Source organism: Papio anubis, chromosome 14 (assembly GCF_008728515.1).
Source record: "Papio anubis isolate 15944 chromosome 14, Panubis1.0, whole genome shotgun sequence".
Classification (NCBI taxonomy): Eukaryota; Metazoa; Chordata; class Mammalia; order Primates; family Cercopithecidae; genus Papio; species Papio anubis.
The window spans coordinates 28,386,328-28,405,607 of NC_044989.1; the positions used below are offsets into that span (position 1 = coordinate 28,386,328).

The 19,280-nt window shown below is 50.1% G+C and overlaps 1 protein-coding gene across 1 annotated transcript in view; it reads left to right on the forward strand.

Moving 5' to 3' along the window:
* PLB1 (phospholipase B1) overlaps positions 1 to 19,280 on the forward strand; it is a 150,099-nt gene that overhangs the window by 92,947 nt on the left and 37,872 nt on the right. Inside the window, exons 27-42 of the mRNA XM_021924506.2 lie at positions 2,838 to 2,942; positions 3,063 to 3,158; positions 3,394 to 3,465; positions 4,495 to 4,533; positions 5,059 to 5,119; positions 6,049 to 6,107; positions 7,391 to 7,464; positions 11,365 to 11,408; positions 12,021 to 12,129; positions 14,165 to 14,216; positions 14,608 to 14,688; positions 15,244 to 15,309; positions 16,149 to 16,249; positions 17,262 to 17,343; positions 17,937 to 18,041; positions 19,119 to 19,214. Coding sequence (XP_021780198.2) covers positions 2,838 to 2,942; positions 3,063 to 3,158; positions 3,394 to 3,465; positions 4,495 to 4,533; positions 5,059 to 5,119; positions 6,049 to 6,107; positions 7,391 to 7,464; positions 11,365 to 11,408; positions 12,021 to 12,129; positions 14,165 to 14,216; positions 14,608 to 14,688; positions 15,244 to 15,309; positions 16,149 to 16,249; positions 17,262 to 17,343; positions 17,937 to 18,041; positions 19,119 to 19,214 — 1,242 coding nt within the window. The remainder of the gene's footprint in view (positions 1 to 2,837; positions 2,943 to 3,062; positions 3,159 to 3,393; positions 3,466 to 4,494; positions 4,534 to 5,058; positions 5,120 to 6,048; positions 6,108 to 7,390; positions 7,465 to 11,364; positions 11,409 to 12,020; positions 12,130 to 14,164; positions 14,217 to 14,607; positions 14,689 to 15,243; positions 15,310 to 16,148; positions 16,250 to 17,261; positions 17,344 to 17,936; positions 18,042 to 19,118; positions 19,215 to 19,280) is intronic.

Consider the following 19,280-nt stretch of genomic DNA (forward strand, 5'->3'; position numbering starts at 1 on the left):
CCATCACACGCAGCTACTTTTTGTATTTTTAGTAGAGATTGGGTTTCACTGTGTTGCCCAGGCTGGTCTTGGACTCCTGCACACAAGCAATCCACCTGCCTCAGCCTCCCAAAGTGCTGGGATTGCAGGCATGAGCCACCGTGCCAAGCCATACTTTCTTCTACTGTGAGCAGGCACCTGGGACTCTGGGGAGGAAGTCCCTGGCCCACATCAGAAGAGGGAAAACAGCTGAGGTTATGGCCATGAGAGCAACCCTGTTTCAGTTGGGGTTATTGGGTGCATGCAACTAAAGTTCATGCAGTTTCTGGCTAATTTAAGCAGATTCAATATTTACACAGAATCTCTGACAGAGCTAGAGAGCTAGGGTCAGGAGCTAAGCCATCAGGAATCATGGAATCCTAGAATTCTAGGGGCCAAGCCATAAGGATCAAAATCAGGGCTGGATGCGGTGATTCACGCCTATAATCCCAGCACTTTGGGAGACGGAGGCGGGTGGATCACTTGAGGTTAGGAATTCAAGACCAGCCTGGCCAACATAGTAAAACCCTGCAAAAAACACCAAAATTAGCTGGACGTGGTGGCACATGCCTGTAGTCTCAGCTACTTGGGAGGCTGAGGTGGGAGGATCACTTGAGCCCAGGAGGCGGAGGTTGCAGTGAGCCGAGATTGCACCGTTGCACTCCAACCTGGGTGACACAGTGAGACTGTTTAAAAAAAAAAAAAAAAAAAAAATCAAAATCAGGGCCGGGCGCGGTGGCTCACGCCTATAATCCCAGCACTTTGGGAGGCCGAGGCGGGCGGATCAGGAGGTCAGGAGATAGAGACCATCCTGGCTAACACAGTGAAACCCCATCTCTACTAAAATTACAAAAAATTAGCCGGGCGTGGTGGCAGGCGCCTGTAGTCCCAGCTACTTGGGAGGCTGAGGCAGGAGAATGGTGTGAACCCGGACAGAGCAAGACTCCGTCTCAAAAAAAAAAAAAAAAAAAAAGAATCAGGTCACAGACCTGGTCCAGGGAAGACATCACAGACTCCACTGTCACTGCTGCTTCTAGGAACTGGATGCAGCTGCCACTTTCAGCAGAATGGATGTTTTGCCATCCCTGACACAGGCAATGATTGGTGAAGTCTCAGTCACGTACCCATGCCCTGGCTGCACGAGGGGTTGGGAAAGCAGGCATTCTCATCTTTTTTAGCTTCCACAGTGGGAGGCAGGCTGCTCTTTATGCAGTGGGGTCTTCAAACTTGGAAGTGGGTTCAGATGCTGAGCAGCCGAAAAGCAGGAGAAAAATTCGCCAACATCGCGCTGCTGGCCTCTGCAGACAGGCCAGCTGTTCCCAGGCTGATCCTGGTCGCCACTGAGGCCCTGGTCTAGTGTTTTGGAGATGCCCACGTGTCAGCCGTGTGTGACCATCACGCCCTCTCTCAGAATCATCTCACACCCTACTTCCCACAATAGCTGCGGCTCTCATCACTCTCCCTGGAGATGATCATTCCTATTAATAACCACAGTCACTCACTTGCCACTTGCCATGTGCCAGGGACTCTCCACACTATTTCTTTCCACTGCCAAAAGGCGTCTGGTTCCACCGTGAGCCCATCTGGCTATCCCCAGAGTAACCAGTAGCATCGGAAAGGACTTCAGAGATGGCTCAGGACTCAGCCAGCATCCTCCATTTACAAGGGGAAGCAAAGAAAAGGGAAGCAGCGGGCTGGAAGTCACCCTGCTAGTTCGCAGCACCTCACTTCCTTCCCCTGTTCTGAGAGATGACCTTCTCTCCTTCCCTCGTGCCTTACTCAAGGCAGACACTGGCTTGGGAGGTCAGACATGAGACATTCCTGGCCTAGGAATTGACCCTGGGAAAAGACAGTGTGTGGTATTTTCTGAAGTGACACCATTCACATTCCCAGGTGTGTAACCCTGACTTCCCTCTCCAGCCAGAGTAATCCCGAGGTGGCAGAAACCCTGGTTAGCAGTGGAACGGCTGAGTCAGGCTAGAGTGGGAGCTGGAACTGGGGTAACAGGTTTTCCTAGAAGTGACCCCAAGCAGAAGCTGTGAGGACTACACAGATCTGAGAGCCTCAAAGAAGCGCACACACACCATGCACAGGCAGTATAAATATACATTAAATTTTGATTCACCTTTGATTTTTCTGAACAAATGTAGGACAGAAATAAATTCTTAGGATTATTCAGAATGTCATTTAACCAAAAACCACCCCTCAAGTCCTTAATCAGAATAGCTTTAAAAGGAGTCAAGTTGGCCAGGCACGGTGGCTCACACCTGTAATCCCAGCACTTTGGGAGGCCAAGGCGGGCGGATCACGAGGTCAGGAGTTTGAGTCCAGCCTGGCCAACATAGTGAAACCCCGTCTCTATTAAAAATACAAAAAGTTAGCCGGGCGTGGTGCCTGGCACTGTAATCCCAGCTACTCCGGAGGCTGAGGGGAATCACTTGAAGCCGGGAGGTGGAGGTTGCAGTGAGCCGCGATGGCGCCATTTCACTCCAGCCTGGGCGACAGAGTGAGACTCTGTCTCAAATAAATAAATAAATAAATAAATAAAGTCCAGCTGATAAACTTTTCTTACCTTTCCCTTTTCACAGACTGGCTCAAATATATGCAGTCGCAGCAGAGTTTGGGGCCAGGGGCTGAGATAAAGGCTGATCTAAAATGTAAATGATCTAAAATGTAAAATCTCAGTTGAGATTTTGCGGCAGGTTGATTTCACTCAACAGTCAGATTCTGTTTAATTCTGTGTTGGAGAAAGAGATCGATCAAGGACCGAGCAGATGCAGAGAGGACCGCCTGACCTCTGTCCCCTTTTCCTCCTGCAGGAGAAGACCCACCAACTGATTGAGAGTGGGCGATATGACACAAGGGAAGATTTTACGGTGGTCGTGCAGCCGTTCTTTGAAAACGTGGACTTGCCAAAGACCTCGGTAAAGAAAGCAAGCATCGTGGATAAAGAGAATCCACAGATAGTGTGTGGCTGTTTCTGAGTGTCATTTACATGATCCAGCGTGTCTATAACTGCCTCTCTTTTTCTGCCCGGTGACCAGGAAGGATTGCCTGACAACTCTTTCTTTGCGCCTGACTGTTTCCACTTCAGCAGCAAGTCTCACTCCCGTGCAGCCAGCGCCCTCTGGAACAATATGGTAAGGTGGCTGCAGTAGGAAAATGCATCCTCCCTCTGGTAAGAAAAAGACTCCACAAAGCCTTTGGAGGACCTTGGAGGCCCATCGTGCAGGCCGTGTGATTCTGTGCACAGCAATGATAAACAAACCCCATCTCCTTCGTCCCTCCCTGCCTCCCGCGCCCCTGACCTGCGTCCTGAGCTTTCCATTCTGACCGCCTCTTCCTCACTCCCCATCTCCCTGCCTCTTTGTTTAGCTGGAGCCTGTTGGCCAGAAGACGACACGTCATAAGTTTGAAAACGAGATCAATATCACATGTCCGAACCAGGTAGAATGGAAAGCACGTCCTTCCAGGCTCCGGCTCCATTGGGCTTCTTGGTTCATTTCATCCTAGGCCTTCACCCTCACCCCAGCTCTGCCTGCCCACCCACCCCAAACGCCCCATCTGGTTGTGCTGAGAGGGATGACCACCCCCAGTGACCCAGAGGCCCGGGAGCGCTTGGTCTCTTCATGGCTGGGAGCCCTCACACATGTCTAGGCTGGAGACAACTCTTTGAGGCAGGCAAGATGGGCATGGCAGCCACATCTACCTGTCATTCTGAAAGCTGAGGGCAGCGGAGAACTTCAAGGGCAGATGGGGCGGAAGGATCCCTTGTCTTCATATAGCCCCTGCCTCCATGACAATATGGGTAGAGCAAGGAACCAAGATCTAGATCTCTAATTGGGTGGGGGTAGGGGAGTAAATTGGAAGCTGGAGCTAGGGAAGGAAAAGCAGGACAAGCCCCCCATTTTTACTCACAAGTTCTCAGAAAGATTCTTGGAGCTCTGCAGCAGCTGCCCTCACCCCCAAGAATCCCTCTGTATACCCAGAGGGCTTCTAGGCTGACACTGGGAACCAGTGCACAGGGCTTATGTGAGGCAGGACCAAAATCATCTGACTTTTCTTACCTGGGCAGGAAGGGGCCATAGTCACTGCAGGGTGGGGTAGGCATGGAGTGGCAAGGGAGCCCAGGGAGTGGAGACAAGGGCTTTTTCCAGCAGAAAGAGGTGCATGGTTGCAAGAGGGGAGGGTGGAGAAAGGGAGGCAGCACAGCCATCCTCAGCCAACCGCGCGGGAGGTGGAAGGAAGACAGGCGCGTTCCGGTGAAGCATGAATTGATGCTCATTCTTTGTGCTGGGTTCAGGTTGCAGAGATGGCCCCCTGCATCTTGGGAGGGAGTCAGCCTGGTAGAGGCCGGGCTTGGGACACAGGGCAGGGAGGCTGCAGCTGTTTGTGCCAGGCCGACACTTATTGAGTGCTGGCAAGCAGAGAAGCGAGCAGAATTTGCTGCCGTTGCTCATCCCCGTCTCCTCACAGGTCCAGCCGTTTCTGAGGACCTACAAGAACAGCGTGCAGGTACCTGCCTCTTGCCTCCCCTTAACTCACCAGGCAATGGGATGGGCAACCCCTGGGCTGGGTCAGGCCCAACAGGACAGGGTGGGAAAGTGGGCAAGAATTCTAGATGGGCATAAAGGCCACACCTGACCTTCAGATGGGGTAGTGGGCAGCGTAAATGCTGTGGATAACAGCTGCAAGGCCTCCAGCCAACCCAGTCCCAGCTTCAGTGAGACGTAAGTGAAGAGAAGTCCCCTCCTTGTAGAGCTGGTGCAGGAGCAGTAGCTGCTGTGGGGTGGGGTCATTTGTGGCTGCCTTGATTCTTGCATTGGACAGTGGAAGGGTCTGAACTAGATGAGTGGACCTTCACCTGTGGCCAATACTCAAAATCACCTAGGGTGCCTTCTTCAAAAGCCCTTTTGAGGCCCCTCCCCGGGAGTAGGACCCAGGAATCTGTATTTTTCAAAGCTCTTGGGATACATCTGATAGCCAGTTTTTCTGGTCCCTTTCAACCCTGAGATTCTGGGATTTGTTCTGTGCCCTTAGGGTCATGGGACCTGGCTGCCATGCAGGGACAGAGCCCCTTCTGCCTCACCCCCTAACTCAGGTAAGCCCCCTATGGCACAGCAGGACCCAGGGCCCCTCCACAGGGGCTTCTATGCCAGTGAGTCATCTGAACTGACTTTCACACTCACTAAACAGCAGAGCGATGGCCAGTGCTTGCTGTCTGCCTGGGTGATCACCTGGGACGAGTCCCTGTTTTGCACCACTCTGGCTGGTGGTGACAGTATGCCCAGCAGGCACCAAGGCACCTAGGACCAGGAGCTGTCTCCTGCCCACCTGCACCTCTTAGAGGGAGCACAAGCGGAGGAGCCCTGTGAGCACACCCTTGGTGCCTCAGCACAGAGGTGGGCCTGAGTCCCAAGAGGAAGGTGGCTCTGTGGCCCCAGGCTCTGCAATCACTGCTGCCTGCAGTAGGGCCTGGAAGATTCCCTGGGCTCTTCAGAAGAGATGTGGGGGCAGAAAAAGGCCCAACATGACTATTCTCAGACTCTCGGTGGAAATTCAGAACCCACCTCCAAACGGGCTGCACGTCAGGTCCTGCACCTCGTCATGTGTGGTTTGATGCCCGTCTAGTTGTGCACTCAGGCCATGACTGGCATCTCCCATGACCACTGGCACTAAAATGGGCTCCTACTCTGCCCTGACCTCCCTCCCACCTTTCTCTTCTTTCTTCCCTCCTTCCTTTTCCCTTTGCCTCTCCTCCCTTTCCCCAGTTTTCTTCTTCTCCCTCCTTCTCCCTCTCTGCACCTCTCTTTCCCTCTCTGCACCTTGCACACAAGGTCCAGGATCAGTTGTGTCTTATGGGAAAACTGTCCTCACATAACTTTGCCTCCATGGCACTCTGCACGCCCAGCCCAGCATGGCCCTGTGCTCGTGCAGATTGTGTTCCGGATCTTGCTTGAAGCCAGAGGCACTAGAGTTTGACTGCAGCTTCCCTCCTACAGCCCTAAGTGTGTCCGCTTGTCTTTCTAGTGCATGCTCTGAGACCTGCAGACATCCAAGTTGTGGCTGCTCTGGGGGATTCTCTGACCGTAAGGACTCTTGGGCCCTGGGTGGTTTGGGAATAACTAGGTCAGCTCCAGATCCCAGTCCCCTTAACTTAAGGGCCTGCATGCCTGTCCTCTGCCTTGTCTTGCCCCTCTACCTGGCTCTGTCAATCCAAGAGCGTGCCAATGATTCGATTTGCGGCCGCTTTCTCAAACAGATAAAAGATGCAGAGGACATCTTTTTCCAGAGTGAACTGAATTGTCTCAGAGGGCAGAGATTTTGAACACCCAATAACACTTTTTTAAATATATGTAAAAATATGTCATTTTGACTCAAAATTCTCCTAAACCTCCCTGTGCGGGTGCTCTTTTTCCTTTGGATTATGCTTTATAATCAGCTGAGACCCTCACATCTGTTTCTTCTTTGCATCTGCACGGAAAGCAGCAAGGACTCCTTAGTTGTGGATAAAGCTCTGCTCCTAACTTCCAAGAAATGAGGCTATTTTACTATCCCAGATCATCACTTTCCAGCAGCATGTCCAAAGCCTTGAGGATACCTTACAGAATGCCCCAGAGGGAAAGAGAAGAAACGTGAGACCTAGGAGAAATCTGTCCACTGCAGTCCCTTAAGCCAATGAGCTCTCACTTCATGCTCATAAAGAACTTAGGGGCGGCCGGGCGCAGTGGCTCACGCCTGTAATCCCAGGACTTTGGGAGGCCGAGGTGGGTGGATCAAGAGGTCAGGAGATCGAGACCATCCTGGCTAACACAGTGAAACCCCCATCTCTACTAAAAACACAAAAAATTAGCCCGGCGTGGTGGTGGGCGCCTGTAGTCCCAGCTACTCTGGAGGCTGAGGCAGGAGAATGGCGTGAACCCGGGAGGCGGAGCTTGCAGTGAGCCGAGATTGCGCCACTGCACTCCAGCCTGGGTGACAGGGCAAGACTCCGTCTCAAAAAAAACCAACCAAAAAAAAAAACATACGGGCATAACGCTGGGAACGATGTTATTAACACTCTCACGTTTGTAAAGCACTTGAGAGTTTTCAAAGCAGTTTTTACAACTGTAATCCAATTTGATCCCCAAAACACTCCCTGTGAGATGAGCAGGGTATGTCCTCAGCTCAGCAAGGAGGCAGCTGAGAGTTGGAGAAGGCACACAGCTGGAGAGGGAGGATGGCAGACTTAGAGCTGGGGGCTCCTGGTCCCGTGTCTGCTCCTGCCACCACGAGTGCATTGGGAACCCTCTCTTTGGAAGCCCTGCACATTCATGGCCTCCCTGTTCTCTGACTTGCTAATTTTCCTGTGGACTCTGGTATATTTTCAAAGGCTGGCAATGGAATTGGCTCCAAACCAGACGACCTCCCCGATGTCACCACACAGTATCGGGGACTGTCATACAGGTAATGTTAACCCTTGGCCTCTCCTGGGGCTCCCCCCACAGCAGAGATTGGGTGTGGCTTTGTCTCCTGTAAATATGTAAATCCCAGAGGTCGAAGACTTGGTCTGGAAGGGGCTTTCAGAAAGAAAAAGCTATATATTTCTGCAAAATGTGAACATTTGGTGAGTGGAGAGGATATTTTACTGTTGATAATCTTTTTTTTTTTTTTTTTTTTTTTTTTTGATTGTGCAGAGAAAGTAAACCAGGGTTCTTATCAGACTCCTGGGTCAGCAAATCCAACAGGAAATGCACCAGAAAAGCACCAAATCCCTGAATCTTCACCTCCCTGCTTGCATGTATACGTGTACACGTGGTGTTCCTGCGTCTTTGTTTACTGTCTTTATGTGTTTATTCATGTTGTCTTGTAGTTACACGACTGCCTTTACATATATATACACATCTACACAGAAAACCTCTGAAACCCACTGCACACTTCGAGAGGGCATGAGCAAGACACAATCACTATCAGCCATATCTTGAAAGATTAGCAATTCGACAAGAAGAAAGGGTGAGAAAGGGCATCCCGAACACAGAAGTGGAGAACCTCAGGGTGTGTCAGGCGAGCGGTTGCGTGTAGATATTCTCAAGTTTCTTTCTTTCCTAATAAAGTTCTCGTTCCTGTAGGCTTCAAAGTGGCGAGTAGCTCAGAATTTACCTGGGAAAACAACTAGAACTTAGCTGGCCACAAGGGGGCAACGTGCTCTTGAGTGGCGGAGCCAGGAGAACACTTTTGCTGCCACCTCCCTTTCCTTCTGAGTCAATTTGCTTCCTGGGGAAGTGACAGGGAGCAGGGAGGGGGTGATCAGGACTGTGACGGTTCTCTGGCCAGACCTGACCAGAGTCCCAGAGAGGATGGGTTTCCAGGGCGGGAGGGAGGCGCCATCACTCAGCCTGTACCACCCGCAATGAGGACTTAGCTTGAGGATATCAACCCCTCAAGAACAGAGGTCAGTGCCTTCCTGCGCCAAGGTCTCTGTGTTTCCACAAGTCCTTGGTCAGGTACCTGGTCCTAACAGGCTGCCACGGAACAAATCAGAGCCTCACTGACTCACCACTCTGCTCCTAATGAGGCTACGAGAGAAAAAAAAAAATAGAGGAGAGAAAGCAGAGCTTATTACAATCAAGAAAGAGCATGAGGTTGTGGCAGGCTGCCCTTGGTCTCAGCTAAAGAAGGCAATGACCTCATACGATAGCATGGGGAAAAAGAAAAATCAAGTAGACAAATCACATTGCAGGTGATAGATATGCGACGTGCACCCGGTGGGGCAACCTGGGTAAGTGAGGTGATGTGTCCAACTTTACAAACAGATCGACCAGCCGGGCTCGTGCGATTCACATATGAACCAGCAGTCCTCTACTAAAAGTTTCTCTCTGCAGCAATGGGAAAATTCAGCCATTGCTCTGTTTCTTCCTGCAAGTGAAGTCCATTACAGCCTAATGTCTCAGTCTTCTAGTTCTAGCTCTAAGGCCTCAGGTTCAATGGCGGCTGTCCCTTTAAACCTTCATTTGTCCTAAATATTTCAAATAGCTTCCCCCAAATGCATGTGTGTTAAAGATGGAAGCTCTAGGTCAGGGTCTAAGACACAACTTGACACTTGATAGAATACGTAGACTACTGTGTCTCAAAGTGTGTTCCATGGAACATTAACTCCAGACTTGTTCCTGGAGAAGAGAAAATCCTTCATATTTGAGGGGGAAACATTACTATAGCCTTCCTCTGGGGAATTCATGTGTGTATTAGCATATTAAAGGCTCTGATAAGGCCAGCAATGCAGAAATCTATTTAAGTTTTATCTGTTTAGCCCAATGTTTCCCTTAATTCTGGAACATTTTCTTTGTTCATAGCACCTGTTAACATCTCCTGAAAGTGTTCATGTAGTAGACTTACCTGAGAAAAGCAATTTTTGAGCCACTAAAGCTTCTAGATTGGAAAAACTAGGCAATTAATGATACTACATCAATTAAGAATGCAATTTGAGCCTCTTCCCCCTAGGAAACAAAGTGAAAAGACTGGATCTCATGGAGTTAGGGGAGAAGTAGACCCAGAATTCATGGGGGGTGGGTGGCTGTGAACAGGACCTGCAGAAGAGGCTTGGCTATGAATATTTCCAAGGCCCCTTGACCTGTGAGATTCTATAGTGAACGGTTCCAGCTTTGGCCAGCTTAACAGTGTGGCAGACCTAGAGGTCTTGAGAGCATTGCCTTTTCTTCCACTGAAATAAGTTTGTTTGGGATCATTCAAAGGACCAAAATAAAATTTACCCCAAAAAATGCCTTTGTTTTATTAACTAGGGGTTCAATCTCACATGACTGAAACTCCTTCAACAAATGTTATTGAGCATCTACTCTATTTTTCTGTACACGTTAGGTGACGACAGATGACCAGAGCCCAGCCGTTGAGCTCGTAGTGTAACATAAATGATATTCATCTGAAGGGTCTAAGGTGTACTAGCTGTTTGATATGGGTCTGTTTCCTTTCACATTTCACACAGTTCTGATCAAAATGAGAGTTTGAATATTTTTGCGCTTTTGTGTTTATTTGTCACAATCCTTTTCTTCTCCTGGAAGTTTTCACTTTAAAATGAAGTCAGGGAGAGATTTTCATAGACTGTTAGTCTTGATCAGCCACCATACTTGTTTTAAAACGAGGATACCTTTAAACAAGAAATTACAGTGGGAAGTACTTGATACGTTTGTGTTTGCATGTCTATATCTTTATTGGAGGAAAAAAGGAGGCAGAATTAGAACACAGTGATTGGCGGAGGTATATAGACTTATAATTTCTTTTCAAATGTAAAATATTCTGATTGGGTGCCTTTAGTCCAGAGAAAGAAGGATCAGAAAGCAACAGCTTCATGCAGAGCTGGAAAAGAATCAGATGCGCAAACAAATGCCCATCCACTGAGCAAGTTAGGCTCAGACATCTAATGGAAAGGTGGGGAGCAAGAACTGAGTGAAGGAGAAGGGCAAGATTTATGGCATCTGCCTTCTCTCTACCACCTGAATTGCTTGCAGAGCCTCTGACTTAAGTCCTTGACCACTCTGGCATGCAACAGTCCACTTCATTCCAAGCATTCCATGAATGAAGAACAACTATGACTCATGGCCTGTCCCTTAGAAGTCTCTGCTGGTAGGCTGGAAGCTAAGGCCATGTTCTTAAAATCCATTGGCCTGGAATAACATGCTGGGATTCGAAAAAGAGACAAGAAAAAGAACAGTAAATACCATATATATGAACATCAGATTTTGTTAAAATAGAAGTACTACGTCTGTGTGTCATACTCAATTTATTCATAAATGCATAAAAGGAAATAGGGTGTACCTTGAAGTTAGATTAAATGAAAATTAGATGGGGCATTGAAAGGTAGTGAGCGGCCACTCTTCTGAACCTTCCATTGGAATTTACCTGACTACTGGGCAGAGAAGAGCTTTATCTATTTTGCAAAGGCTTCCAGCTCAAGTTGGGTTTCAGTGACCTTTAGCAAGTTAACCCGTGTGCACCTTATTTTCTTACTGTGTAAAATGGACATAGTCACATCTACATCATTGGCTTGTTGGGAGATGTGAAATAACAGAATCTAGTGCATGTCTGGGCACGTAGTATATACTCAGCTAAGCATTCTCCCCCTGGATTTGGTAAGGAAACAGCTCTCTCATCTTCAAATCCTGAGTTCGGTAGGGAACCAATATATTAGGGAATTCAAAATTTTCTTAGAATTCCTCAAACACAAAGAGATGGGTCTGGCCCATCTCAAAGGTGCTGATGGGCACTAAGAAGGGTGGGGGCTGCGCTTTTGTCAAGTTTCTAGATTGATTCAATCTGTCTCTCCCTCTCATTCACTGGCTTGCTCACGCCCTACAGTTCGGGAGGGGACGGCTTCCTGGAGAATGTGACCACCTTACCTAGTAAGTAGCCATTCGGGGCTTGAATCTGTCTACTGTTCCATCTATCTGGCCCCTTGGTTTCCCGAGAGTGCCTCCCAGCTAAGGAACAAATGACATCGGCCTCATGGCCCACTATTTAAGTAGGAGACAGGAGGCTATGAAAAAGCAGCCGAGGTGGGTAGAATAAACACTGGATTTAGAGCCTGAAGATCTGGGTTCAATCTCTGGCTCTCCAATGTGCTTGTCAGGTGACCTAGGACAAGTTACCCACTATTCTTAGCCTCGGGTTTTTCCAAGAGGCCCAGGAGGTGCTGAGACAAATTAGGTAGTGACCCTTCAATGCACTGTGAATTGTATTAAAAGTGTATTTTTAATGTAATTTAATTGTATTAATACAATTTAATACAAGAGTGAGAGGCTCTTGCCACCCTGGCCCACATAGTCATCAGGTCATTTCAACTTAGGGTGGCTCCAGCTTATGTCCAGGACACACACTGCCTCCCTGCCTCTCCCCAGGAAGCATGAGGATGATAACACGGCCCACTTTGGGGTCCTAGGTCCCACGGTACCAGAGAAGCTATCCTGCTTTCTGTTCTGAGCCGTCTGCGTTCTGTTCGCCCTCTCCTCTTCCAGATATCCTTCGGGAGTTTAACAGAAACCTCACAGGCTACGCCGTGGGCACGGGTGACGCCAGTGACATGAATGCATTCCTCAATCAAGCTGTTCCTGGAGCAAAGGCTGAGTATGGCATTTGGGGAGGGAGGGAGCCTGCAGGGTAGGGAGTGGAATGCGAATAGTACCCTTTAAGATCATAGTGCTGGCCTCTACGTGCAAAGGGGCACTGAGCCACTTGTGAGGCTCAGGCCGCCCTCTTCCCTGCTGCCCTGTGACGAAGGTTGTAACAGGCTAGAGAGGCTGTGGCCTTGGAGAGATGTGATGCCCCTACAGGTTCAACTCCTGACCTTGCCTTCATGTGCAGCATGTTCTCATAACTGGACGAATCGACTAACCTTATCCAAGGCACAACAGTGCTAGAGAGATCCACTCCCCCCAGAACCTCACAAGTGGCAGTTCCCCAAAAAGATCAGAGAGGGCCAACCAAATGGATGGGGCAAGCCTTCTGGCCCTAGAGGCGTCTGGAGTAATGAGTCATGTCCCCTCCTTAGCCCCATGATGGAGCTAACAAGAAATGCAATGGAGAAGCCCAGAGGCACCCAAAGAAGAGCAACCGCCAGCCTCCTGGGATGGTCTCCAAGGGGGCCCCTACCCTGCTCCTAGAGACCCCAGCAGCCCAGGTCGTCTTGCTCTGTGCAGCTCCTGGCTCAGCCATCTGAGCCTCTGTCACATGTCATCTTCTTGCCCAACCTTCTGGTTGAGGGGTGTGGCCCCCAGACCTACTCCCTCAGCCTGGGAGGACTCTTGGTAATAGAAACAGCTGGGGACAGATGGTCCCACCACCATGTCCTGGGAGTTCACCTTGCTATGGATCCATCCCACCCAGGTCTATAACAGGGCCCTGAACAAGTGGAAGTAGGGAGCTCAGGTGCCTGAAATCTATTCCTTCCACAACTGTAATTTTTTTTTTTTTTTTTTTGAGATAGAGTCTCATTCCGTCAGCCAGGCTGGAGTGCAGTGGCACAATCTCTGCTCACTGTAACCTCCACCTTCCAGGAGTAATTCTCCTGCCTCAGCCTCCTCAGTAGCTGGGATTACAGCCTTCTACCATCACGGCCAGCTAATTTTTGTATTTTTAGTAGAGACAGGGTTTCACCATGTTGGCCAGGCTGGTCTCAAACTCCTGACCTCAAGTGATCCGCACACCTAGCTTCCCAAAGTACTTGGATTACAGGCATGAGCCACTGTACCCGGCCTACATTTTTTTTTTTTTTCCAAAGATGGGATTTCACTCTGTCACCTAGGCTGAGTGCCCTGGCATGATCTCAGTTTACTGCAACCTTCACTTCCCAGGCTCAAGCAATCATTCCACCTCAGCCTCCCTAGTAGCTGGGACTACAGGCATGTACCACTATACCTGGCTAAGTTTTTTGTAATGTTTGTAGAGACAGGGTTTTACCCTGTTGCCCAGGGTGGTCTCAACCTCCTGGGCTCAAGCAATCCTCCCACCTCAGCCTCCCAAAGTGCTGGGATTACAGGCGTGAGCCACCAGGCCTGCCACCTTCCATAAATTATAAACCCAGTCATGTGTAGAGCACATGTGATTCCCTACCTCTTTCTGAAAGAAGCATTTAGATAAGTTTACAAAAAATATATATATATATATGTACGAGAAAAATCACAGCCATTGGAGGAAATAAAGAAGTAACTGTGTCGATATGAACATTTTTATGGTTATTATGTTTGAGCATCAAACTTAGCTTCCTGGCAGCTAGAGTGAAAAGAGGAAGCATGCTAAAAGTTTCATAGGTCTAATTTTAGGATCTAAACTAGTCTTCCAAAAGAGATTAATGGTTTCTTCACATGGAATCCTAAAAACCCTTTTGCATGTGGAGTCCCAGAAAGGAGACCATGAGTAACCAATATAATTGGCAGTACCTTTGACTACGGCTGCAGGACAAACACATCATTGGCTTTTCAAATGATTATCTGTTGTAATAACTTTCCAGAAGAGGCAAGTCGCTCCTGGTTTCTGAGCCTTGGGATCTCTGCCAGCTCATGCAGTGGGGATGATACTGTAGAAGCCTCTGGTTCAGGCCCCTGAGGAGGAAAACTATGGGTACTATTCCTCCACAGAAGAATGGGTTTTCTCTCTTTCTTAGGGATCTTATGAGCCAAGTCCAAACTCTGATGCAGAAGATGAAAGATGACCATGTGAGTCAGATTTATGGTTATTTCTAAATATTAATTTTCTAACTCACTAAAGTTGTCTTCAAATGAAGTGGTCTGCCATGAAAAGCAGTGAGCCCCATATTATTAGAGACATTCAAGCAGTGGTCGGACAGCTCCCTGACAGAGGTCCTGTGGAGGAGATTATGTCAGTGGGGAGAGCTTTGTTGCTGGGCACAGTGACACTGAAAACCCATCCTGATGCTAAGATTCTGTGGTCTATAAATAAACCTCTAAAATTCCTTCAGTTCAGAGATGCCGATTCCATTATTTCAAGTGGGCAAGGATGTTATAGAGGGTTGACTGGATTTCCTAGAGCAGGGATATTTTTGTTTCCTTGTTGGAAATTACCAAGCATTTTCCTCCTTCCATATAGAGAGTAAATTTCCATGAAGATTGGAAGGTCATCACAGTGCTGATTGGAGGCAGAGATTTATGTGACTACTGCACGGATTCGGTAATGGGGGCCAGGTCCAGGCCTACGTGTTGTTCCTAACTTTGCCCAGTAGGCATTGGAGATCTTCCCTGAGAACAGTTCCTAAAACCAATCCTAGGATTATCCAGCTACACCCATGTCTGCACATATACACATACAACACACACACATATACACACACTTCTTACCCCACCACCCTCCAGGTTCTTGGCACCATCTCCGTGTCCTAGGTGGTGAGGTAGCAGGTGGCAGATATATGGTATTTCTACTCCTCTCTCTTATAACTCCTGAGAATTCAGAAAGAGGAAACTGTAGCAAGCAATTGGTAGGAGAAGTCTCCACTTTCTACTCCTGAACCAAAGCTCTAGCTAAAGTTTCTAGTCTTCCCACTGGCCCATCTTTGACAACATCAAGTAGTCAACTATTCATCTCAGATTTTAACGTGGTGAGCTGGCCACAGCTGGAGGCTAGAGGGGGAACAACTCCTTAGGGCTGGAGCCAGAAGGGAAGTTGAGAACTGCCTCCACTGCCCTCTCACCCTAATAAATTTCTCCTCTTCCTCCTTCCTGTCTCTAGAATCTGTATTCTGCAGCCAACTTCGTTGACCATCTCCGCGATGCCTTGGATGTCCTACATAGAGAGGTGGGTAGGGGGCTCCCACAAGCTGGTAACAGCTCAAGCATGGTGAGGGTGAAGGTGGATGGGGGGGAAAGAATGGGAGAAGAACCCCCTTCTCTCAAGGAGACAGCCAGGGGCATGGGTTCCTTCCGTTTTCAGAACCCCAAGGAAAGCTTATTCTATATGGAATCAGCCCAGAAGGGTCTCAGGTCTGAAGAAGGGAAGGCTGTTCCCCCACCACTACCTGGGACACTCGGTGGAATTGTCTAATGTCTCCCCACTACTATCTGGGACATTTTTTTGGTGGTAGCAGCCAGGTGGGCCCCAGGCTGGGCACTGCATTCTGAGCCACAGGGTGGGTCGAGAGCAAGCCCCTGTCTAGTCCTGCACCCAGCAGCACTTTCCCCCTCCACCACCACCATCCTCTGGCAAGGACAAGCTGCCCTGGCTGCCTGACACAGGGCACTCTGACCACCAGATGCTCCCCTGGCGGGCTGAGCCCGCGTGCCTACTCAGCAGAGTTAGGCCAGGTTGGGCTGGAGGGAACAGGTCGCCTATCTCACCGAAGGTCATTCTAATGTATCTGGGCTCACTACATGATGGCCAAACAGAGATGATCTCTTAGCCTTTATTGTCCCACTCCAGGAGGTGCCATTGCTGCTGCGGCCCCTTTGGGTGGCACCCATGGAGTTGTGTGATGTACGGCCTGTAAGACCCTAGGAGGTAGCCCTGTATAGACTCCTCAGAACTCAACTCCAGAAAGACCAAGCTGGATTGCTAAAGGAACCCATTCCTCAGGGCCCTGAGACAGCCCCAGGAAGAAGCCCCCGGAGTCCCCCTCTCATCCGCCGCTTTTCTGTTAGGTGCCCAGAGCCCTGGTCAACCTCGTGGACTTCTTGAACCCCAGTGTGATGCGGCAGGTGTTCCTGGGAAACCCGGACAAGTGCCCAGTGCAGCAGGCCAGGTAGGCAGGTCCTGACTGTCCCCACACTGGAGATACCCTCACCTCCTGGTCTGGCCCGCAGGCAGTGGTGATACCTCAGGGTCTTTGTGACTTGGTCTATCCATGTGTCCAAGTCTGTAAAGGAGGATTCCTGCCAGAACGATCCCCTTCCGGAAGGCTGGAGCCATGACTCCCGTTACTTAACCTCAAGGTGCCTGGCAGGAACTTCTGTGATACCAGGCAGCCACACAGGGGAGGGATCAAAGTTGGGACAGAGGCTGGTGTCTGAGAGACAGGATAGCCCAGACTGTGAACGTGGGCAGTGGTTAGGGATGTAGACATGTGTGGTCAAACTGTAACAGAAAGCAAGGAAAAGGTACGAGCAACTCAGTTACCTTTAGGGGAAGAAGAGAATTAGGAGGGACACGGGGAGTTTCAAACTGGGAATGTTTTGTTTCTTAAACTGGACCATAAGTACATGGGTGTGTGTTTTATTGTTCTTTGTATCTTACACATCTATTTACTTAGCAAATCTTACAGAACTTCCTGTGTACCGGGCATTGTTTCAAGTGCTTTAGAAATCTCTCTTTTAAGTAGATGTGATGGGTGTGAAAAGGGCACTTATGTGAATGAAGGAGAGGTCTAGGGCATAGCATCAGAGGCCCAAAAATACCAGCTCCAATACCAGAGGATGCATTTTCTTTTTAATTAAACACTAAATTTTCACTGCCCAAATTCATTTGCTCAGCTGAGTAATCGGTTGCAGGCCCAGCACCTGCAGTCCAACACTTGTGCTCTGTTGGTTTGAGAGGGTCCTCATTCCCACACCGGCTCCCTCCCTTGGGCTTTCTCCAATGCCCCTGTGAGGCCTGAAGTCTGCCCCTGAGCATGTGCACCAGAGCTCAAGACTTCAGTGCTCCTAAACCAGGGTGGGAGGGAGCCTCTCCACCCCTCCCCTGAACCTGGGCAATCAGAACCAGCACCTGATGGAAGCCTGGGCTCTGGGGCCTCCTGCCTCCCCATCTTTGTGCAGCGTTTTGTGTAACTGCGTTCTGACCCTGCGGGAGAACTCCCAAGAGCTGGCCAGGCTGGAGTCCTTCAGCCGAGCCTACCAGGTAAGACCAAGAAGGGACCATCCTGTGTCCTCTCCCCTACGTTCACTCTAACACACAGCCCAGAGCCCCCAGGGAAGGAAGGGCTGGTCAGGGCTTGCGGGGAGACGGGGAGCACCCTGGTTCCCTTCCTCTGTCTCACGTCACTGTGCTGTCTCAGGCCCCCTGGTTGGAATCATCCCAGTAGGATCCAGGTGGGAAAGCCCCCATGGGTCAGCTGCCCTTGAAGGCTTAACCCCAACTCCTGGCCCGGAGCCCTGGATGCCTCATGAGACCCCCTTTCCCTCCCCCACACTCCCACTCCAAAGGCAGGAGCCGAGCCCCTGGCGGGTCTTCCCAGGTTTTTATCCCTTTTGGGACTTCCTGCCTAGCCCTTCAGAGAGAGTAGTCTACTTACAATCAATACAAAAAGGTGACCCAACCTGTTTCCAAATTCTCGAAAGGGACTTGCCATCAGGTGCGTTTGTGTTCTCAAGGGAAAGGCTGAGTCGGCCCCTTCACCCAGGGAGATGGGCTGCCCATCACCCCTGCTCTTGCCTCACTGGGCCCTGGGCCCACCAGGGCCTGTGCTGAAGACCCTGTGCGTGTGTCCCCAGAGCAGCATGCGTGAGCTGGTGGAGTCAGGCCGCTATGACACACGGGAGGACTTTTCGGTGGTGCTGCAGCCCTTCTTCCAGAACGTCCAGCTCCCTGTCCTGGCGGTATGTCCCCTGCCCTCACCCATGGTGCTCTTTTAGAGGAAGAAATTCAAGGCAGAAATGCCAGTTGCTTCCATGAGCATGTGCATAAAATGGGAAAGACACAGCTTTCCAGGGGCTGTGCTGGCAGGTGCGGGCTCCCTGAATACCTGAGTCGTATCCGTATGTGTGAGGCTCCCATGACCCCTGTAACAGCCTCCATTGTGTTGAGCACCTACTAGTGCCAGGCACTGTGCTTTCCGTAAATAAAATTGTCACATCTGTGTTTGGAAATGAGTGTGATCAACTGCATGGAACACTGGTGTAGAGATCATTTAGGAAATAAGGGACAGGGAGGCCGACACGAACACAGCCAGCTCCGGATGACTAGCTTTCTGCCACACACGTGGTCTCTCTCGTGTGCAGCACTGCGGTTACAAGGGAGCATTCTGGGGGTTCTCTGTTTCCACCCGGGCCATGCCCTTTGCCTGGCACTTCCACTCTGAACAGAAGAGATCTGTGAGTGGACCCGGTGAGGACTGAGGTCTGTTCCCCTGGGTTGCCACCCCAAGAGGCTCACCTAACTGGAGGGAAGTGGGAAGGAGAGCAGCTCTATGCCCCCCCAGCACCTCCAGACGAAAAGGCTGGTGTCAGGGGACCCAGCTACGCAGGCCTTCCCCAAGGCTTTGTTCCATTCTCCCCACCAGTACCACCAGGACCAGCAGACCAAAAGCTGGGAAGTCGCTTTTCCCATCTGGCTGGCCAAGACTCTCTGCAGGACCAGGATCTCACTCCTTCATCCATGGCATGGCCTCAGGCATTACATGAATGTGCCCCAAAATAAATATGACACTTTTCTAATTAAACAAGGGGCACTTATAGGGTCAAAAAGGAAGGTTGGGGTTGGGGTCACCCGAAACTATTATTTGTGGGATCGCCCGCATCTCTCTCTTCAGGTGAGAGGGCCTTGTAGGGGCTGGTGACCTGGAGCACTCCCAGGGGAAGGAGGGTGTTGAGTGGTCAGTCCCAGGGGCCAGGCCCGCTGGTGGTGGCTCGCTCTGAAGCAATAGGATCTTGAGGGGGTATATTGGTCTCTTTCAGGATGGGCTCCCAGATACGTCCTTCTTCGCCCCAGACTGCATCCACCCAAGTCAGAAATTCCACTCCCAGCTCGCCAGAGCCCTTTGGGCCAATATGGTAAAATAAGTGGGGTGTCCCTTGTTCCCTGGGGTTCTAGTCTAGGGCAGAGCACCAGCCCCTACA